The sequence below is a fragment of the Ammospiza nelsoni genome, chromosome 11, assembly GCF_027579445.1.
Source record: "Ammospiza nelsoni isolate bAmmNel1 chromosome 11, bAmmNel1.pri, whole genome shotgun sequence".
Taxonomy (NCBI): Eukaryota; Metazoa; Chordata; class Aves; order Passeriformes; family Passerellidae; genus Ammospiza; species Ammospiza nelsoni.
In genome coordinates this window covers 13,755,810-13,779,487 of record NC_080643.1, presented here as the reverse complement: position 1 = coordinate 13,779,487, position 23,678 = coordinate 13,755,810, and the positions used below count along the sequence as shown (strand labels likewise).

The 23,678-nt window shown below is 38.3% G+C and overlaps 1 protein-coding gene across 1 annotated transcript in view; it reads left to right on the top strand.

Annotated features, from left to right (window-relative positions):
- Window positions 1-23,678, top strand: part of CACNA1D (calcium voltage-gated channel subunit alpha1 D) — a 169,443-nt gene that overhangs the window by 76,015 nt on the left and 69,750 nt on the right. Inside the window, exons 8-11 of the mRNA XM_059480355.1 lie at window positions 4,915-5,018; window positions 14,748-14,917; window positions 22,727-22,814; window positions 23,521-23,547. Of these exons, the coding sequence (XP_059336338.1) occupies window positions 4,915-5,018; window positions 14,748-14,917; window positions 22,727-22,814; window positions 23,521-23,547 (389 nt within the window). The remainder of the gene's footprint in view (window positions 1-4,914; window positions 5,019-14,747; window positions 14,918-22,726; window positions 22,815-23,520; window positions 23,548-23,678) is intronic.

The window sequence follows — 23,678 nt, the reverse complement described above, 5'->3', positions numbered from 1 at the left end:
CACAAAACACTGATGTCTGCAGAATTTTTACACCTGTCAAGAGACTGAGTTTGTCAGTCTGAACAATTTTTAGGATGATGAGGCAGATTACAGGTAGCACAAAGTAAACCCACCAGTTATATGCCTGTTGGCATGTTATGAAAAGAGGAAGGTAAAATTAAAACCTAAGGAAGCTAAGAAATTAAAAAAAATTAAGAGAGTTTGAAACACTGTGGAAAATCAAAATAGGTTCATGCATTAGCACATTGTATCTGTAATGCCACAAATGCAGAATTAGAGGTTTTGTTTTATCATTAACCCCAGGTAGAGCTTATATTTATTGCAAATTGGGTTTGCAACAGTTTTCAATAAAAGAATACCGGGTGTACAGAAAAGCAAAGACCTTGATTTGTGTGCAATTGCATATGGGGATTTTACTCACAATTACCATAGATAGGGATAAATAATGTTTTAATGATTTCTAACTGATGTTTTAGGTTCAAGTTTGCCATCTGCTGCTGTGTATTACTAAGGTTATACCTGCAGTAAATGTGACTTTACCCCTGTTTCACTTCAGTCTTGGTCTCTGATCATTTATGCTGTGTTGCAATGATAGTTGACTCCAACTACAGCACAGCTCACAAGATAATTCTTCCAAATGCCACTTGAGGCAGTTTCAGACTGTATCAGGTTTGTCCAATCAGCACAAGATAATTCTTCAAGATTGCAGACTCACCAACATCTATAGGTAAACGTAAAGAGCCAAATAAATAATGTGTAGTGCACATCTACTGTTATGGTGATACAGAATGAAAAGATTTGAAGAAACCTTTGTCCTTCATATTGTCCATTAACTCATCTGCCCTCTGGTTGATGTGATGGACAAACTGCTGAGAACTGACATTGAAATAGTGAGACTGGACCTTTAAAAAGACAAAGGGCAAGAAGGATGGTGCTTGGTGGTGTACTTGCCATAGGTGTTTTGAAGGCTAAAAGCCCCATGGCCTCAAAAAGACAGAACAAGTCCATTGAGAGCCATTGAATATGACACCTCCTTTGGCACAGTGCACCCTGAGCCATAGGGCAGGAGACTCTTGCAAGACAAGAACTTTTGCTGAGGATTTCAGATGTGAGATCTCCTTGAACTCCTGGTGATACTTTACCAATCTGAAATTTCTGACTTGAACTCATTCTGCACTTTGGGTGAGAAGTCAGTGTTAATCCCTTCAAATGAATATATCTTGGTTTTGAGGATGGATGAGATTTTCCTGTTCTCATATATTAACCAAGCTCTGTCTCTGTTTTTAATCAGAAGGCAAATCAATTCCTTTAATCTTTCTTTAATTGGAAGTTATGGAAAATGCCATTAGACATGCATGAAATGAGGAGCAAAGTTTTCCAAAAGGAAAGGACTTCTTTTTGTACTTTGATCGCTGGTATTAATGCAATCTGAAATATTATTTCATGAATAGAAATTACACTGCATTACTTGATTAGGATTTAATTGTATCAAGAATTAAATGGCAAAGTTGTTGAGTAGTTTTTAGGAATTTAATCTTAGATTTGTTCCAAGGTGTTCTGCTAGGTTCAGGTATTCTTGAGTTAAGGAATGCTTTTGAAATAGTTCAGCACCTGCCCAAACTGAAGCATTTCTTCTAGTACTGGTTAGCTGCAGTTGCCAATTTTTGTTTCACAAAGTAATAATCCTAGATAGATTAGTCTAAAATATTGGGGTTGAAATCCAGCTGCATAAATGTGAAAGAATTTTTTTAATATGTTACACGTTAAAAAGTGAATACAAATCCCAGCTGCTCATACTAACAGAGCCTTTGTGACAGAGCATGAGAATTTCAGCTTTACTCCTGGGTAACTAAGTTAGCAGAGTGCCTGGCTGCCTGAAAATGTTCTCTTTATGAGCAAAAGCAGAGCACAGAGTTGTATTGCAGTGCCTGCCAGAGCTCTGTTTTTTGAGCTCTGCTCAAAGTAAAATTGCAAATATTAATCTCTCAGGTTTTTCAAAATGACACATTGCAGAAAAATGTTGGCACTGATACCAGATGAATTTATATCTGCACTCTGAACTCTAGTGACTTGGAAACAACTGTCTGCTAATTGTAGAGTTTTTAGTTGTAAATTACATTCAAATGTATTTGAAATTTAATTAAAATGTTTGTCCTGATCAGTTATTGCTAGAAAAACACTTGACCTGTATGGTATGAGTCAGGTCTATGAAACAAACTAATTTCTAATATAATAAAATAATTATGAGTATACTTAAAAAAAATATTGAGTAAATATTGCTCTTAAAACATAAGGCCAGATGCCTATGCTTGAAAGAAGATGCAAAGGGAATCCACTGGGACGAGGCTGAAATTCAGTCTGGGCAATGGGATGTGTTCTACTCATTAACTTTGGGGCTTCATTGTTGAAACTTCCCAAACACAGGGGACTCACTTTGACAGAGTGGGTGTGGGTGATAAAACCCAAAACTTCACAGGCACTGTCCTTAACAGAAGCCCCTGATGTGCCAAGGGCTGCTGAAGGCTTTGCCCAGGAGAGTAGGTGGGTACAATGGCAGCATTGTCAAAGACTTCCCCAACTGAACGATGAAAGCTTGGGGTCTCTTGAAGGTAATGAAGCCAATCTTGCTGAATGGCTACAACCCTTGCTTATTTTAACTTCTCCAAAATACAGTTTTATTGGAAGAAGAAAAAAAGTCTAAATCAAACATGTTTTCAAGTTTTCTTTCTTTTTTTGCAGCAAGTGTAATTGTAAGTTAGTTTTCAGTACCTCGGTTAAATTCAAAAAGCATTTTAAAAGATGAAAGATAGATCCTTTTAAAAGGTGCATGAAGAAGCTGTGTAAACTCATCTGGTTTGGTTACTTAGGAGGTTTGTTTACTGTAAGTACAAACTGGTGCTATCACAGGTCACCATGGAAGAGAAGTGCCTTTGGGCCTTAACCTGAAAAAGCTTCTGTCTAACCATCCAGAGGGTCCCCTTGCAGAAACTGAAATTATGATGTTTAATTTAAAGACAGGGGAAAAAATAAAGGAAATAATTTTGAAAAATATTTGTGCCCATGTTTAGTAGGTTTATTCAAACGAAGATGTTAAGGAGAGGTGTCAGACTTGACTGTCAGTAGAGCTCAAAGCCTAATCACAAATTTCAGATGCAACAACCCAGTGCATTCACAGAAAAGAAAACAGATTTGCAATTAGATTGTTTTACAGTGACATATGTAATTTTATTGTCTGCTGAATTTTCATGACTATAAAACATCTTAAGAAGAATCCAATGTAAAAGCCAGAATAATTCCTCTTCAAGAAGAGCTATTTCTAGGAAGCTTCATGTCCAAATTATTTTTGTGACTTATCAAAATGTCTTTTTCCACCTGAATCCTACACTCAAAGCCAAATCTCCCTGTTTTAAAATATCAATTTTTCTGAGTAGGCCTTCTTAGATCTCCATGGGTATATTTCACAAGTCCATCCTTTGATAGGTATGATGAGCTGGCTAAGAATGGCAAGTGGAAGAAATCTTTATGGAAAACCCTGTGTAAATCTGTAAAGAGTGTATTGGAAGCTCAGTGACTTCAACCTCACTTTAAAAACAAATCCGCAACAACCTTTTAAATTTCATTCAGCCTTGATCTGGGTATATAACTCGTGTTCAGAAGTTTTCCTGCAATGTTTCCATGTTTCCATTGTGTTTCTAAAATTTGTTTACAAATTTTCATTTTCCTAAAATTGTGTTCATGCTTTTTACACAGACTTATGCTCATTCATTTCTTCTTGAATTGATTTAAAATGTCTGACTGCATTTGACTGCTTTGTTTCAGGTATAAGTGTGGGAATTCTGTGTTACAAGAAGTAACACTGCTTGTACAGTTGAGATACACATTTCTGTTTATTTTCTCAAATAATCATTAATGTAGATAGGATATACATGAACTAAAAATCCTAATATTTCAATATACTTTGTGATCATCATCTTAATTGGAGATCTGAAATTTAGTTTATGTTCTCAGCATTAAAGAATTATACCTATTATTATTAATACTCCTTATTCTGTAATATTCCTCCAGGGAAAATATTAGAACTGTTGCAGTGCTCCATTTATGTTCGATAATATTTCTGATCCAAGTGCTAGTTTCACTCAGCATTTTGTTTTAGGCTTGTGTTGGAAATGCAAAATGAATGTGGCCAGTGCCTTCTTGCTCTCATTGTTCTTTGATTTCTGAAGGTATGCATAGCATGTTATCTAATCTGAATGATCAAATTCTCCTTTCTCTGACTCTTCATTGCTGTTAATATAGTGATCTACTCTATAAGATCATCTTATTTCTTGCAGATGAATGATGCAATGGGATTTGAGTTGCCATGGGTGTATTTTGTCAGTCTCGTCATCTTTGGGTCATTTTTCGTACTAAATCTTGTTCTTGGTGTATTGAGCGGGTAAGCATACACCTTTTTCATCATGAAGGCAGAGTCCTGAATCCAGTTGCCATGAACACACAGGTTATCTCATCCAGGTGAGACTTCAGTTGGGATGACATCTTTTAATAAACCTCTATTTCTTCCTCCTCATATTACAGCACAAAAAGTTTTCTTGCAGCTCTCCTGTAAATAACATACAAACACCAAAATTGGAGTTTAGATGTACCAGTACATATTCTTCATGTCCTTTTGGCAAAGTTATAAAAAATACAAAAAATTCTCATGCACTCATTTGGATGTTATTTCAATTAATCCTCTAAAGCCTCACATCTGCAACAAAATTTGGGTAAGTAAATTTAAACAATTATTCACTAACTTTTTAAAGATCTGGATAGGCCATAAACTTTGCGTTGAACCTACGTGATCTGGCAGCTGCACAAAGGACTCTGCTGTTTAATGAATGACTGAATCATAACTTATTTCCTTGCGTTTTACAGGTAAATGATGCAATAGGATGTGAGTGGCCATGGATCTATTTTGTTAGTCTTATCATCCTTGGCTCATTTTTCGTACTTAACCTGGTTCTTGGTGTACTTAGTGGGTAAGCAGTTGAGTTAACATTGTGTATGCTACTGCTACTTGTAAGATGGCCTCTGCATTGACTCCAGCTTCTCAGCAATGGCTTTTTTGCATGCACTTGAGACTCTTATGTCATCCTACCAGTGTTTGCTCTTTGGACTGAACTGTGTGATTTGAGTGCCTGTATCTGTCTTGACATCACGTTCACCATGCTTGCCAAAAATATTCATTCAGTGAGGCACTAATCTCCTTATTCTGTAATATTCCTGCAGAGAGAAAGATTTTGTGCACAGTGATGGGTGGTGCACCCATACAAATATCCTCCCCTGCTGTTATATACAAATGTCTTTTTCTGAAAAACCAACTTCTGCTCTTCTTCAAATAGTCATAGTGCAATTGGAGTGTTATTTATGTTAACAGTTGCATATTTTACTCAAAATATGGCAAAATATTTTTAATAAGTGCTTCAAGACCCGCCTTACAGAGTGTGGTTGCACTACCCTGAGAGTGTTCAGTGGTTCCTGGGTTGTAGAGCTGTGAACTGCTGTGACAACCTGCACCAGGAGCTGGTAAATTCATCAATAGTAATGTATCAATTTAATATAGCTGCCAGTGGGAGGTTGTCACAGCTTTTTGTTGGTTTGTGCACTCCAGGCTCCAGCCAAGAACTAAAGCCATGTCAGTTCTAGCTGTATAATGTGCTTTAAAACTGTAGTTTATGACAAGAGTTTACCAGTTTTTCTTTTTACAAAGTCCCATTATGTGAAGTTACAACCCTATTTCCTTTGCCATTTCCTGATTTCTAACACAATTGAGCTTGGGAAGCTCCAGTCTATGGTAAAGATATTTTTTGGTAAATATATAAAAGATCCAGCTATCATTCAAGTGCTGAAAAGAAAATTATTATGGTTGTACGCATTAGGTTTTAATTATACAGCGAACAATATTGCTCTGGCAATCTCAGGCAAGTTGTGCCATCTTTGTCAGCCAACAGAAACATTTCCCTTGCATGGAAAGCAGCCTGACAGTGCAGGGGATGGTGTCATCAGAGTGCTGATAGTGTCTGCAGCCCTGTTCATGGTTTTGCCACACTGTATCTGAAAGAAATGATAAAATGATTGTTATATTCCTGGAAAGCAGAAAAGCAAGAAAGATTTCCAGGTGTTGATGTAATTTCGTTACAAGAGCACTTTTATTTGATGAGTGGTTTTACATTGTGCTTTAAAAAATATTTAGCCATTTATCTGTGACAGATTACTGTTGCACACAGGAAACCAGGAAAAGTATAGTTTTGCCCGCTTTATAAAGCAGATGTTTAAAAGAAATACGGTAGTGCTAAAACAACACTGCTGATTTTTACATTTAACCTTGTCCTTCCAAGGACAAATGTGTAAATGTGTAAATTGTTGCAAAACTAAGGGCCCAGCTTTCAGCCACCCTGTAAAATGAAATAAGAAGAAGGACAGATAAATGATGGTAGTTACAGTGTAATTTATTTCTTCTTTTGATGCTGTTACCTAACGTTGCTGTGTGACTGGCCTTTCCACTGAAGTCATTACAGGATTAGGCTCTCACAGTTCCTTCTCTGGCCCTTAAGAACATCACAAGCACCAATTAATTTTCTTCCTGTCCTGTGAAGATGTCTGGTAACAGATAATGAATATTCCTGTTTTTCCTTCCATGACTCGAATTGTTATTGGATTCAGTCTTTTCTGTTTTTATAAAAAATTACAGGGAAAGTGACACAAAATTTGATGTTTTGTTGCACATATTAATTTCTTTTCCTGAAGTCATGGAAATTTAGAGAGACTCTAATGAATCAGCTTAACATTTGATTTAATAAGCTTAAAATACTGTGTGAAGTTTTCAACATTATGATACATATATTTTTTGGACTATGGAATAGTTTTTAGCTGCTATTCCAATATAGGGGAGAGGTGTCCCCTTGTCCTTGGGTTCCTTCCTGCAGACAAGGAATCACCACTCATTTCTAGGCTTTTTGTGATCCATGGATCTCTAATACTCCTCACAACCCTTGCTGGCTTCCCTTAGACTTTCAGTGCACAGAAATGGCAGTGAAAAGAGGGATGTGAAATCTCCTTATATTTATCAAGCCATTAATTGCTAAATTAATTTTTCTGCCATAGTGTCAGCCAGGGTCAATTGAGTGCTCAGGGTCCTTGATGAATTGTCTGAATCCATGTTTGCCCTAAATACATGAAAGAGCCTTCCTAAAACTCCAATTTTTTGTTTTCTTTCTGGAGACAATGACATTGGAGGGCTGAGACACGTGATGTATAAATATCACCAAGGACTGACATTGAAAGTGCAAGGAGAAAGGAGATGCTCCTAAAAGATACCAGTCAGAGCAAACTTATGTTTGGTAGGGAAGTGAAGAGAATGTCCTGGCATACTTGTTTGAAACTATGGCAAACAAGGGCCAGTGTGGAATACTGTTACTCTGATTTATTTTAAGCAGTATATGACAGTTCTATATAAAACATTTTCCCCATACTTTCTGTTTAGAGCTCCAAGTCTAAATTTTATGCCTAAATTTGATGTACTAGTAAGATCCAATGGATGTTTTTGTGTTTCTTAGTAGAATGATATTTTTCATCCTGAGCCAAGCATTGAATATATAACACATAATTTTTTTTTGTTTTATTTAAAAGTTATTAGCTTTTATGTTCTATACTCCTCAAACCATAACACAAAAACTTGGTTTACGATAAATCCACATGTAAAGTTAAATTTTACTAAACCAATAAAATATCAAGAATGCAAAAATTATGCCAACTTACTTGAAAAGCATGGCTCTGCATACAGATTTTGAAATTGGAATCTGAATGCTTAATACCTTTTCTGTATGAAAGTGTTACTTCCTTTATATCAGGTTGTGCCGTGTACATTTTAATCTGTTTGCTGTTTTTGATCTGTTTGTTGTTGTAAAATATTCAGTTCTTCTCTTTGCACCCCTTTGTTATTCTGTGACCATCTGCCCCTTTGTAGTTCTGTAATGCCTCTTGTGCGCTGCATGTTTGATGTATTTAGGTACTGTAAAATGGATGAGAATGATGATTTGGCAGATCTTTTGTTTTACATCTAGCTCTTTCTGAAGGTGAGTATTTCCTGGTGATCCATGTCAGTCTTGCCTGCAGAAGGTGACATTCTTAAAATGCAGTTCATATTTTTAATATCAGTAGTGTAAATGAACAGAAACAATGTGTGTATGGAATCTGCATGTGGTAAATATTGTGATTTCTGCATGGAAGCTGACTGTGGAGATTTTTTTCCAAAGTAATTCCATTGAATAACAAGGATGGAGAGAATTCATAGGCTTGAGTTAATTCAGCTTTTTCAAAAAAACTCTAGAAAACTCTTTTACTCCTTCTACTCTAGAAGTATTCACATTACTCTATAAGTAAATTCTCTCAAGGCATGAAGTACTAGGCATAGAAACTGGGGGCTCAGGACAGGGCTCCTCCAGATATTCCAGTGTAAAAGACCAGAGCCTAGAATGGCTGTTGGTGCCAAAGAGGGAGCTGAAATTGAAGGTTAGAAATTATAAGGTTAAGGTTATTAGAAAGTTAACAAATAATGATCAGGGTGGAGATACTCATCCCTCCTGAAAGCGTAAAAAGTTAAAAAAAAAAAAAGAAGCCCAAGAAGTTAAAATAGGCATGTCAGTAATTCAGCATGCATTAAACTGGTTTGCTATGAACAGAGGAAATAAATTATTTACCAAGAGGCATGGCTTTTAATGATGCATGATAATCTATTCCTGAAGATAGTCCTTATCATTAGGAGATGGGTTCTGCTGATGGCACTTTCTGCTCAAGGCATTAGGATTTCTTTGGGCAGCCACAGGAACAAATAAACCTTTCAAGCACACTTTAATAAATTTATAAGTTGAATTTATTGCCTTGCAAAAGGACATCAAAACATAGGCTTTGACATGTCCTTACATCCTCCTGCATGTGATCTTGCAGATTACTAAGTGAATGTTAATTTTTTTCAATTTGTTTTCCCCAGCAATATTTGTAATGTATATACAAAGTGATTCTAAAAACTAAGGGTGTGTACTCATCCACCCCTATCCCCCAGCAGTATCTGTCAATTAATGTCATATAAATTATGTTGGTGCAGATAAGCTTATACACCTAAGAACTGTTGTCTACAATATATATGGGAAAAATCATAGAAAAAGACATTTGACTAATGATTCACCAAATAGAAAATGGCAGTAAACTGTCATCCATAGCCTTTCAGCAAAAGGAAAATGAACTGGTTTTGGCAGAGATCCTTTTCACAGCAGCAGGAAGGCCTAGTGAAAAATACAAAATAAAAATTATTGCTGAAAATTTAACTCCTTCCCATAGATAAACTGAATATACTTTGAAAACAAGGAGAGAGACTTCAGCTATAGATCTCAAGAAGTTATAAGCTGAAGCAGGGTCATTTAATTTTTGTGTCTTGGTGAAAGTAAAATTTTCCTTTTGAAAGCAAATATTATATTTGAACAATCAGTTGGATCTACTAACAATAATTAATCAGCAAATACTTTCAGCTGTATACAGCAGAAGATTGCTTTAGACAGAAACCACTAAAGCCAGGCCTGTAGTCTTGAGTAAGAGCTTGGAGGGAACTGATTTTATTTCAGTCCTGTCTGAACTCACCACACCAAGGTGTTTTAGGGATTAGTGCTGTGGGTGCTCGGTGGGCAGCCCCTGGCAGGGAACAAGACAGGGCAGCTTCACAAACCCATGGAGAGGGCACAGACCAATGTCAGGGGATGGCAGCCTCTGGTGCTGGGCTCACACCTGCCCCTTCTTCTGCCCAGAAATCCCGAGTGTCCTGGGCCAAATAGGGCTTGACCCAGGAGAGGAGGAGCACATCTTAATGTGCAGATCTGATTAACCATGGTCTGAAACAGCAGATCTCGGTTTTGGTGCTCAAATGGTTCCCTGTCTGTTCCTACCAATGATCCCATAGCACTCCTGGGCACTCTGGCACAGTAAGGCTGGACAGGCCCTTGCTGCACAGAGCTGCTGGAGCTGTGGAATGCACGTTTTGGTAATTGCTACCCAACTGCACAGAGACAGCCATGGATAGGCAATACCGGTTTGCATTTCCCCATCAAGGGCCCAATGCTCCTTGCTCAAGGAAAATTCCTGCTAGGACTTTTTGGTTTTGCCCTAGAGTAATAATTCTAGTGTTCAGCCTGTGAGGTTTTTTTCCCCTAAAAGAAGGGGGTGACAATGATGTGTCCAAATCTTCTTTATTTAAAGGTGTGATGTTACTTAACCTTTTTATGTCTCTTCACATCTGTTACACTTTACACCCAGCTGTAAGCTTGCTGTCCCTGCTTATTTGTACACTTGAAGTAGTTTTAGTTCTCTTTAGATTCTGCTGATTTGTTGGTTGGTATGGTTACCACAGTGTGAAACCTCTCCTGCAAGTCTGGTGCCCAACACTGTACTCATGTGAGTACATTTTTGTTATTATGTGACTGTTCTCTGTGAATAAATGAGTCTGGGATGTCTGGTTGGCAGTTCTACATATAGAATTAGCTTAACACTTTCCACATAGCAGACCTTGTGTGCAGTGAGCTCTGTATGCAGGAGATTCACTTGCCCTCCCACTGCATTTGCAGTGACACAAAAGGGCAGGAATATGGCTAGCAAAGGGTTTGTGTCCTGCTTTATGCTCTGATATCAAAAGCAACTGTTTGTTTCCCATCATCAATGCCTAGAGAGATGCAGGAATTTCAGCAACACTCCTGCTGCTGTGCAGGCCCCCTGATGAAATGTCCCTGGCCTTTAGCATGGGAAAGCTTTCAGCTGGTAGGAGGTGGTGGAGGTGTCTCTAGTTATTATATCTATGAATATATAGAGAGAAGGGAGAGTGTACCAAAATAATTTCAACAAATTGCCTTAGGATTTTTGGTTAATATGACCCTGCCTGTAATTGAAGGTGTGAGAACCAGGGAGATGTAATTGAGTGCCAGCACGCACTCCCTGCTGCCACTTCCACCTTGTTGCATCGAGCCATTCCTGAGTGATGCACACCAGCAGGGGTTATTTCACTCTGCTGAAGAAAGAAAAATCTGGCATGATTACCCCAGACTATTGAAGCATGAATTCAAGCCCTGCATTTTATATGCTTCTGCCTCAACAACCATTGATGATGATGGTGTTGTGCCTGAACAGAGAAATGAGATCATCTTTCTGCTAGGAGACAAGGAATTTTTGAGCAACAGAAATAAACCCTGAATTTTATATAGTGGGTTAGTTATCATTAAAAGTAAATGAGATTATGTAAATTAGTCTCCATAAAATGCTTTATTTTGCAAGTGATGTCTCTATTATGCTGCAAATGCAGCACCACTGCCCAAAATGCTTTCAAATATCAGATCCAGGTCATTTTATCAAACCAGAATGAAATAGGTGTTTCAAAGTTAGCTCTTAGCACAGGCATTTGTGAAACCAAATATTTACAGAGCTTAAGTCCACTTACTGCAATTAATGTGCAGTTTCTTGAGCCTGTCAGCTTCAGAGGCTGCTGGCCTGAGTGCTGGGTTGATGACAGGGAGGCCAGTTCAGGCCACCAGTCTGACCACGTCAGTCCCTGTGCTGCCTACAGAGCTGAAAGCTTTTCTTTATTGCCCTGGACCACCCTTCCCACTCCCCAGCCATGAAATGCTGCACAAGCAGCTGTCTTAGTCCTCCTTCCAGGAGATCAGCCAATGTCTATGTATCTTTACCTAAATATTCAAGTATCTTTTTGTCCAGATGTCTTTGTGAGAAGCTTTAAAGAGCCAACACCTCTCCCCCTTCTCACCCCCATCATCTTTTTCAAATAGCTTATTTCTTGGCCAAGAAAAAGAGATGCTTTTGTTTTGCCAACAGGAAATTCATTACTTTCCAATTCTATTAAATTCTCCTTTCTTATTCATGGCATTCCCCTAAAAAGGAGTATGTACATATTTGTCTGAGTGATATCCCTTCATTGTGGATGAGATAGAAAAAAAATGCCCTAAAGCCAGATTCTTCCCTCCCCTGAAGAAAATTACCTTCTCACGTTTTATAGTTCCTTATAAACAAATTTTAAAAATAAAATTGAAATTTTTAAATATCATGGAAATGAGCACCCTTGCATCTCCCCCTACTGATAAATGGCAGCAGCCTGTAGCAAGGCAGCATCTGACTTCTGTGCAGCACTAAAGGAAAAGGTCAGAATCAGCTGTGTATATAGGTTTAATTCTCTGCATGTGGCTGTTTCAATGTGAAGTCAAAGAGCAGTTCAGCCATGGGTGAAGTTCTGTTCAAAGTATCAGTCTTGCCAGCTGATTAATTTAAAAATTATTTTGTTCACTTCACTCTATATAATAACAGCAACTTTTGTTTTACTTCACCCTCATGCATCACATCTCCTTTGAATTAATAAGAAATACCTGAAGGACTATAAATGAAAAGCACATGAATACTTAGTAAAAGCCAGCAAGGCTTGCTACTTCTCATTTCCTGCTCTGCCATGATAGCTTTCTCCAGAGATGCTGCCTGTGGGAAGTGAGTCATGAGCACGCTGCCTCAATCAGGTGGAAAGGACAGGCTCTAATCCTCTCTCTGAGAGAAGCTTAAACCTGGCATTCCTTAACCCAAACGGTTTCTTATTGACTTGTGGAATTACTCTGGTTATTTTTTAGAGTGATTATCTTTCAGAGAGCTCTTTACAGCTCTCTCTCTCACTTTTTGTGAGGAGATGGCCTCTTGCAGGATCTGGTCCTGGATGGGAGGTGAAGGGGAGCAAATGCAAAGCAAGCACTGGCATTCTTCAGCTTCATTACAGTGCCATCAGATGGAACAGGATGATCCCCATGTGCCAGGCTGAAATGCTGTGGAATTAAGTCCTCAGCTGGAAAAGATGTCGTGCCTGCCCCTTAGCATTTGCAGCAGAAAACTGTGTAACTTCTGCAACATAACATTAAAAAACCTCCAGCATCTCTGTAGTTGTATGTAAACAGCTTAACACTTAAATTTACTCATGTCATCTAAATACTAAATTTTTTCTCTGACATGTTTAAAGACTAAAACAGCTAGTAAAAATAAATAAGATGCCCCCTGGAGAGATTATGTCTTTGTAATTCTAAACAAACAGTGTATATCACCAAATTGTAATATTATTTTGAAAAATGGAGACTTTCTGTTACTCTATTCTGCTTTCTTAGGGCAATATTTTTATTGCTAATTGTTTGACTGTCTTAAAATATTTTTGTCTTATGTGAATTTTATAATATTTTCCACTTGAGAAAGGGTATTATTGAGTGGTTCAATAAATTTCCCCTTAAGAGAATATTAGCTAGGGAATATCTTCAAGTGAAATTTTCCAATAAATTCATGGAAAATGAAATTGCTCTAGGCTTTTCTTAAAGTGTAATTTAAGCCCCATTGTAAGATTAATGTGAGTAGCGATAGGACAAGGGGTAAACTGCTGAAACTGAATGAAGGTAGTTTATATTAATATTAGGAAGAAATTCTTCCCTCTGAGGGTGGTGAGGCCCTGGTACATGTTGCCCAGAGAAGCTGTGGCTGCCACACGCCTGGACGTGTCCAAGGCCAGGTTGAACAGGGCCTGGAGCACCCTGGGGTAGTGGAAGATGTCCCTGCCCACTGCAGGAACATGGAATGGGATGAGCTTTGAGGAGCGTCCCAACCCAAACCCTTCTATGATTAACATGTTAGTCAGAACAAGCTTAACTTTAAATACTGAATTGTGTGTAGTTAGAATACGGTCCAAAAGATCCGTGCCTGCCCCTAACACTACGTATTGATACTCAGATAAACTGGAATGTGTTGGTCCTTGTAGCAAAGGAGGTTTCTCATTTGGAGATGGGGAATCACACCAAAAGTTGTAATAATGTTGGCATGTGAGGTGTTGTGGGGGGAGAATATAGAATATAATTGTTAGTTGTCTTGAGTTTTATGTCATTCATGGAATCTTAGATTTATGGGGTAGTTAAGGTTGAAAAAGACTTTTGGAGGCCATTTTATCAAATCTCCTCATCAAAGAGCATGATTTCATTACTTTTATTATCATTCCATTATAATTCAGGGATTGATCCCAATCCTGAACTAAACTGGATAGACAGTCCAATACATTGTCTTGAGATTGGGGCAGTGAGATAGAGGATTACATTTCTATTTCTGATCTGTGAGGAACTTCTAGGTTCTGTTGCAGGGAGCAAATTTCCAGCATCACAGGAGTCTGTGTGTGATATTAAGGGAGAGCCCAAAAGTGAGGCTCTGTATGTTTGGACATGGCCAATGAACTGTGACTGGGAGAGGAAGGATTTTAGAACGGGCTACCAGAATTTTCTTTTTACTGAAACTTAATACTTAAATGTGAAATTGCTTCATTATTGCAAGCTAGTTTCTGTTTGTAGAAAAAAGAAATGTTGAGATCTGTATAGAAGAGCAGTAATTAAATGAGAAGAATAGACTCTTCCCTTATGGGAAGTGTCAAAAATACTGCTTAATTTTTGATTAAATCATAAAAGCTCTGAAAGTTGAGATATGAGGTGGTAGGGATTTGCCATGACTTCTTTGCACCTCTACCTTGTTTTCAAAGCAGCACTCCAATCTTTGGTGTATTTTCTATGTCACTGTGCTAATCTGCAGTGTCAAGACTTTGTTCAAAATGCCTGAGAGTTTGTCAATCAGTGGTTTTTTTCTGCTTTATCTGCATTTGATAGGGAATTTTCCAAAGAAAGGGAAAAAGCCAAGGCCCGAGGGGACTTCCAGAAGCTACGTGAAAAACAGCAGCTTGAAGAAGACCTGAAGGGATATTTAGACTGGATTACCCAGGCCGAAGACATTGACCCCGAGAATGATGAAGAGGCTGATGAAGAAGGCAAAAGGAACAGTATGTATTCCTTCCTCTCTGCTTCTGTGGGGACAGTTTGGCTCCTCCTGGGGGTGTTGCACTGCAGGGAAGGCAGCCTGGCCAGTGCTCTCCCTTTCCCAGCTTGCAGAAGTGTTGGTTAGCAGAGCAATTGTCTGTCAATATGGAGATGCTGAGTCATGGAAGGTAATTTGGAATCTTACAACAAAATTCTGCTTGGGGTGTCCATGTATGAATCACTGTCTGCATTCAGTTACTGCTGAGATTTATAAACTTTGCTTTATTCGTGTTCTGGAAAGAGTTAGTGCAGAGAAGCCATATGCCATTAAATCTTATTGTAAATCCTTAGAATGTGTTTTCCTGTGGGTGCATACAAGGAAAACAATAATGATATAAAGTGCTTAAAAATATGACCGAAGTTACAGTCAAGAAATAACCTTGTGCTAATACTGAGGATGTTTTGTTGTTGTTGTTGAAATAGGAAAACAACATTCTGTGTCTTTCTTTTTGATATTCAGAATACAATAGAGAACATTTTTTACTACCTGTCTTAACTGGGTGTGCAATAAATGAAATCTTGTGGGATTTTCACTTGACACTAAGAAATATAATTTATGATGTATTTATTTAACAGTAGGCTGTTAGAACCAGATGATTTATCTGGTAGTTTGATATTGAAGCATATTGAAGTATGATAGACAGTATACTATCTCTGCATTGCAGTGATAGTAGTAGTTTTTCAGAATCTTTGAGTTTCAGAATTTTATAATCCTGTAGTTCACAATAAAAACAAAGTATGGAAGTATGGGACTGTGTTACTGACTGGAAGGACACTGTTTTTATGAGAGGCTGCAAGGGAAAATGTGGGTTGATGTTGATTCCTGCACCACTGGAAAGGAATAATTTATGTCTATTGGAAAATATGTTGCACCAATAGAATTTTTATCTAGAACAGAGCAAAAAAAGCCAGAATTCACAATACTTAGTTATTGCTACTTATGTGTGGAAGGAGTGCATAAACTCTGGGTTTGAGTACTAGTATAAAATCCTAAGCCTGAGATGTAAAAGATGACACGTTTTATGGAGTAAATACGTTTGTACAAGGCTGCTGTGTAGAATTGTAGGTGATGCTGAGTTTGCACAGTGTTGGATGACTGGGTTGTCAGCTGTGGTGCCAATGGACTGGGTTTACAGGTAAAATCCCAGGAACCTTTTTTGTCCTGTTCAAATTGGATGTCTGTTAATAGGCTACAAAACCCCCCCATTTGCTCTGGCATTCCTTAAACAGCTTTGAGGTCATACAGATAAAAAATACTTTGCATATCTACTGAGTTTGAAAGAACTTTTATATCTAAGCTGTAAACTTAGGCATAATTTTAGGCTATGTTAAAGGATGTAGAAGACTTGCAGAGTGAAAATAGAAGGAAAGTAATTAAAAGAGCTTTAAGAGAAATGCCAAGATTTTAATTTCAGGCAGACATATATGCTTTTGTGTGGAAATTTACAGTGAATAGGCAATCTCCTAGCACTCCTGGATTTATGCACACGTCCTTAAATATGTGGCTTGGTATTCCAATGTTAATATCAATTGCAACAGCCTCTAAAGGAGGAAGGGTTGCGGAGATGCTCCACCTCCTTGCATTTCAGATATTTTTAGGTAATAAATTTAGATTAAATATATTGGTGATTTTTTTTCTTGAGCCATCTTGGAAGCATGAAGTAGAGCTGGGTCCCAAGATATTCAGAATAATAATTTTCAGGCTTCTAGACAACTGTGTCCCTGCTTTGAATATCTAAACCTCTGGGTGATCCAGATTACTGCTGGTTTATGGAGATGGATGATGACCATGGAATTCCTCAATGATGTAGAAGAGCTCTGGGTTTGGGATACACAAGATTTCTGTGGCAGGCAGAGATTTCAAAGATGGTTACGTCAGTGATTAATAGTTTCTCATGTAATTGTTTAGAATTGTAGTTGAGATTCCTACAATGCCCCCTTAGCATTTGAAAATTTCTAATCAGAAAAGTCATTAAGTAATTTATTTATAAGTCCTATATATTTGTACGTCTCTGCTGCTGATAATGGGCAGATATTCAATGCTGCTGAATAACAATACCTTTTAATTACTAGAATTGTAAACATGCCTTTAGTGAAAGTTGGAAATCTTTATTATTGATTATCCTGAAGCCAATGAAAAAAAAAACTTCCATTGCCTTCAAAGCACTGCGAATTTAGCTCAGAATGCGAGGAGCCGTGAGAGGTGAGGGGTTTAGCTGTGACAGTCGTGCTGCCGGTGATGTCAGTCTGTTCTGCCTAACCTTGCCTGTGTTGTGTGTACGGACACGTTTTTGTTTTTTTGCGTTGCGACTGCTGCCACCTCCCGCGTCACTGCTGGGATTACATGTGCTTCCCCAGGGCTTACACTGGCTGACTTAATGGAAGACAAGAAGAAAAGCAGACTTAGCTGCTTTGGCCGTTCTTCCAATAAACATGGTAAAACGTGCTCGGATTTGCAGTTGAACTTTTCTTTTGTGCCCATACTGCATTGGATGTGGTAGCTTTTGGGAGCACAGACTGTTTGCATTTCTCTAACCCAGGCACAGCCCTCTAGCATGGAACCCCTTGTGCATGCAGACCTTCCTCCTGGTTGAAGTGCATGTTTGAAATAGAGGTGCTCTGCTCTACCTCCCTAAAACAGTCTTTAATCCATTCACATTTCCCCTGAAGTGTCTTTGTCTGTGGGTGTTCTTGAAGAATAAGTTTTCTTTTTCAGAAGTCAGGTAACCCAGATCAAAAGTGTATTTTAAATTTAGGCATGTAGAAAGTAATAAAAGTATTTTACAAGTTTTTTAATCCATCATAGTGTAAGCTTAGAAGAGCATGATAATACTTACTATTTACTTTTGATACTTATGATGTAGAATCTAACAAAACACAAGCTTTTACTGTATCTCCTTTTGTTGTTGATGGTTTTGTTTCTGTAGTTTGTTTTATTCACTTTTCCCCACCCACAATGAAGATGGAGGTTTACAGTATGATATTTATTTTCAAATCTGCCTGTTTTAATACTGGCAGATGTCCTGTTTTGACATGAGCAGAGTTGCAGTAGTTAGGAGATCTAGTTTTAGTCCTATCTGCAAGTTATTTGATCAACTAGATTTTTTGCTGTCCTAACAATTCCTATTGTGGCCCAGACTGAGTCTGGTACTCTCATCCAGTTACTTTAGAGAATGTAGAATTCTAAGTCAGAAGTTGCTGGGGCCTGATAGAGTCATTTTGTACAAACAGTGAGTCTGCTTTAAATTGTTTGTGCAGCTGTTGCATATAGATATATACATATCACTGTCTGATAGCTCCCTCAGTTCTGCGTGCTTAAATGGTTTTCCTATAAAATTGTGAGAAGACAATAACAATTTTACTTTGAACTAGCCCTTAGATGAGCAGATTCAGGTTCTGATGTCTGCCTTGCCAGGCGCACCTTTTGTGAGTAGGATTTTTCCAAAGTACAAATTAATGGCCTAAGTTTATTTCTTCCTGAGACGATTATGCTGATCTGAGGAGTTGAAGCTTAGACTGTCTCTGGATTAGAAACACCACACTAAATATTTTTCTTTGTATACCCTCTACCTGTATGTCCATTAAAGTAACATGTGTGTAGACTATGCAACATTTCCAAGGTTCTCAGCGTCATCCTTCAGTCTACAATTGGTTGGTTCAGTGATGCTACTACAACAAAACCCAATTTATTTGGTCTCTTTCCACTGCTATGCAGCCAGCCTTATATTGCTTTTCCATTTGCCTATAAAAACAGAGAGCCCATAAAAATGATCTACAGCAACATTAAATCTGCACTAGGAAAAAAGATATCTTGCTACACTATCATGGAGAACATCTTCCAAGCAGACTCTCCTTAAACTGAATTTACCCCAAGAAGCTTCACAGTCAGAAGAGATAGTGCCACTTCTTTCTGAAGTGTTTTCTGGGCATACAGCAGACTTGGGAAAATTTGAGATGCATTTGCAATGATAATGTTGCCACTTTGGGGAATTTTTTTTTCCCACTCTGTTTTCCCGTTTGACTACCTCAAAGATTTGGTAAAAAGGATTCAGAAAATTCATGTACTAATTTGAGAAAGAATTAGGAAAATTTTGGAACCAACAATTCAAGGAATTGGTTGGCTGTTACTAGCAAACAGAACATGTAATTTTTTGTAAGAGTGATCTAAAATTTTGCCAGTTTAATATAATGCCAAGATTCTGTGCAGTAGCCAATACTGATGAGCTGGGCAGATCACTGCTCTTCTGCAGCACTTTTCCTTCAGCACAGTTAAACAAAAGGCTGCCCAACATGCACCAGTGTGAAAATGCACAGTTGAAATTGAAACAGGTTAAAATTTTAATAATTTACATTAGAGAGGAAAACATTTCCAACATTAATACTTGAAACCACAATTCGGTAATTCAGGTTGTAATTTAGCCTGCTTCTGGATTCTACGGTGACACTGAATTGTTGAATTTCAGGATTATGGAATTTATTTCTTCTAACTGTAGCTGGCCAGGGCACAGCATTGCTGATAGACAGTGTATTGCTCTTCTTGCATTAGTTAGGTTACATCCTGGAGTGGAGTTGGAAATCCCTGCTCCCAAGTCTGAAACTCCATACATAGAGTACCTCGTGAACACAATGGATTGTTTTTCTCATGTTATATTCTTATCCACAGAAGTAAAATATAGTAGTTGATGTATTTGACCTGTTTTCTATCCACTCAGGAAAGTATTAAGCTGCATGCTGTATGGGTTGCTTATATCGTCTAATGCAAGCATTCTTTTGTTTGAAACCAGTTAGTTCAATTGAAGAGATTATTGGATCTAGAAATCTAGATAATCTTTCCAGAAGAATGCCAGTAAAACAAGGGCAAAAGGTGAATCAAGAAAAGACAAAAATTTGGCATCTTCCTTTCAGTACTGGGGTCCAGTTTACAGATCTCAGAGCTGACCCTGCTGAGATCAGTCTCCCAAAATTCTCTCAAAATTGTGTGCTGTGTTTGCCTCATGGACACCACCTGCCCTTATGGAGCTGTGGCCATGGAGCTGAGCTGTTTTGGGACCTGGCAGGCTGCTTGCATTAGCAGAGTGGATGTGGACATGCAGTGCTGCTCTTTTCTTCTGCCTAAGGACCTGATGACTTGCTGGCATTGCTGGAGCTGGACTTCCACACGGTGCCTTTCTCAGTACTTCTGTAGAGTTTCAATTTTGACATATAAATGATATTATAATGGCAGCTGAGTTTCTAATGTGAATTGGTTCTTTTTTCTTCCCCTCTTCTGTTTGTAATACAGCACCTGCAAGTCACTGATAGAGATGCAGCAAGAGCCCTGTGGTGTCTAAAACACAGTAACATTCTGATGTATTTAATAATTAACAGAACTGACATTCACTTCAGTAGGGACAAAGATATTTTTGCTTTGTTTTTCTTCAAAAAATCTTATTCAAAAGGGGCTGGTATTTCTTATTGTGGGCTAAAATATAAAGTCAGGGTAGATTTGAGTTAAAATTACAGTACTTCACTTTATATGCACTTGCATTACTTGCATTAGATGTAGCTTTTTTGTCACTCAATGGAGTGACACTTTGTGAAGAGTTGGATTCTAGGTACCTTTTTTTTCAAGGGACAGAAGGGTTGATAAATTTGAAATACAAGTGTGGGACATGTTGCACATATGCAATAATCATGGGAGTAGGCCTAGCTGCGTTTTCCTGGCAGCTCTTAATGGTATGTGAAACAAGACTTCAGCACTCTTATTTTGCAGTTGCTTATCACAAGTGCTGAAATGCTCATCATTAGGTGACTGCAATGCTATGTTTTCTAACAGCAGTCAAGTCACCTGGCACAAGGCAAACAGTTCAGTTATTTACCAGACAGGGTATGCTTATATATATTTATAGTTATTTCAAACAAAACTGGCATTTTAAAATAAAAATTCTTAGTTCCAAAGCCCTGAGACTTGCTTGAAATAATTTTGTGATTTTTTTCTTTAACCCTTTGAAATTTTAATAGTTGAATTTGAACATCAAAGATTGTTTTCCTTACTTTTGAGTGAAATTCCTTTTGAACTCTGACTGTAAGCAGTGAAGATCTTACAGGACTAGAAAAATTCATTATTTTAAAACTGATTTATAAAGGGAAGTATGATATTAGAATTGAGACACTTGCAGGTGCTAACCAGAGAATTTTAATATATAAAGTCATTACAGAAATATTTTAAAAGAATCATCAGAACAGAAGAACCTTGTGAAAGAAGGTTTTGCTGTGCTTACTGCCTGAAGTGCTCTGTTTATTCAAACACCTGCATGGACATTTTGGATCTTTCTTTGTTATGCTACTCTGTTTAGCATTCCATATAACAGTGACTTGCTTATGGGGCCAGATTCTCAGCAGTAGCTGAGTACCTGGCCTGCACAGACCTGTCAGTCTCCAGCTTGGATGGGACTGATGGGCACAGAAACCAAACCTGCCCTTCCCACTCCCCTCTGTCCTCATGTCAGTGTTGAGGCAGTATAGAGGCTGTGCAGAGAGACTGTTCCTAACACTTATCACTTTGTGCCTGATTTGTGCACAAACCAGAAAATTCAGGGTCTGGTTCTTAAATCTCATATCATCCTTTAGCTACCAAAACAGTGAGATGTCCCTATCAGAAGTTGGCAGTGTATTGCCCTGAATAAGGTCAGTTCACAGACATTGGCTTAAACCCTTCCTAACAAATCAAACCAAATAAACCAACCAACGAAACCATTAAAACGGTGAAGGTACACACCAGAATACCTTTAGAATGCTCTGTTTTTCTTTTGTTCTTGCTGTTTTACAGTAATTTCAGTGCATCTTTCACATCTCTTTTGTTTCCTACTTTAAATGGTATTTCTACTGTGTAGACCAGCAACATTAAGTAACCCTTTTCTTGTTCCTGAGTTTTTCCTTTCATTCTCACTTTGCAGACATGGGAGCAGTGCTCTCCCCTAGGAAGTACTGAGAACTTTGGCTGTTCATAATTTCCTAACACTTTTTGACATAAGGTGTCCTCCCTCTATATTTCAGCTGATTTGCAGACAAATGGTGATGACCCAGCTGAAAATGAGTTTTTTCTAAAAACCATCAGCTGCAATTACTAACCACTCAGTTCCACTATATGTGCAGTAATTCACTCTGGGGCAAATGTACTTGTCCCCTTTTTATTAGTGGTAATTCTCATCATGCTTTGAAGGACTAGTCTCCCATTCCCCTGCTCCTGCCTGCTGCTCACACAGTATCTGCAGGCACATTTACCTTCTGGCATCTTGCCTCAATAATTCACCATGTCAGTAAAAGCAAAGAGTGGTCAGCGTGACCACGGTGTGATTGTTCCTGCTTTGAGAAGTTTGATGATATTTCTTGGAATCAGAGAGCTTTTAATAGCACTTCACCAGAAAAGCATCTCCAAAGTGTTAACAGAACATTTCTCAAAGGGAAAAGTTTCAGAATCTAGCTCAGGTTAATTTCTTTGCTGGGGTAGTACAAACTTCCTCTGCTTTATACTCTGCAGTGAATTGTAAGCAATTACCTTGAATCACTAAAAAGAAACAACAAAACTAAAAAAGCCACCATTCTCTCTGGAATTCCGCGTGCTTCCTTTCGGTGAGAGAGGAGGATTGATGAAGTGTCTGACTTCATCTACGACTCCTCAGGCCTTCCAAGCTCTCAGCAGAGCTGGGGGCCCTCTTGCCGTGGGTGAGGAGATGCCAGCTGTGCCATGCCTTGCGTGGGGCTGGCTCTGAGGCAGTTGTGTGTCCCCACAGCGAGCATGCCCACCAGCGAGACCGAGTCGGTGAACACGGAGAACGTCAGCGGCGAAGGGGAGAGCCCGGCGTGCTGCGGCAGCTTGTGGTGAGTGCACGGCTGGGAGCCCAGATCACACCCCAGCAGCTCAGGGCATCTCAGCTTTTCAAAGGGTCCTTCTCTCCCCACTGTTTGTTTAGCCAAAAGTGCTTTGGAATAGCCAGGCTTTGTATGGCACACACAGGAGTTTGATATTTGACCAGTTATAAGAGTATTAAAGCGCTCCTCAATTTCTCAGGTTAAGGTGGTGTAAAACAATTCAACTCATCTTGGAGTGGAATTGTGATTTCCTAGAAGCTTGTATAAGTTATTATTTTTGTCCAAAATTATAAGAAAATAATGGAAGTTTCTGATGACTTGTAAAACCACATATTTTCTGTGAAATGGGGCATGACCTGGGGAATATATATTTTTTAGACAATTACTGAATGTATGGGATTATTTCTATAACCCATGGTGTTCAGTATTTATCTGCTGAGATTTTCATGACTTCCAGGCAGTTTCTACATGTTTATTCAAGGTTTATTTACTGAGTTTTAAAGGAGATTTCCTTTCTTTCACCAAGATAATTTGTAAGGTTTTTGAAATAGTATTTCAGAAAATAAATAACAGATAAAAGAATTTCAGCATTTATGAAGCGTTTTCTTAAAATTTTGTTTTATGTATGTGTAATGCCAATGCAAAATTCTAAAGAAAATGAATTTATTAATTACTTTTCCCCCATTCTTAAAAATGCATTTTCCTTTTCTTCTAGTCAAACCATCTCAAAATCCAAGTTCAGGTCAGTATTTTCCTCTAATAATCACATTCTAAGGTAAATGCAAAATCTTGGTCCAATTCTCACTCTTCTGGGCTGATCCTCACTCCAGCTTCTGGAATGTTACTCTGCAATGTCAGTACACTGAGTGTGAG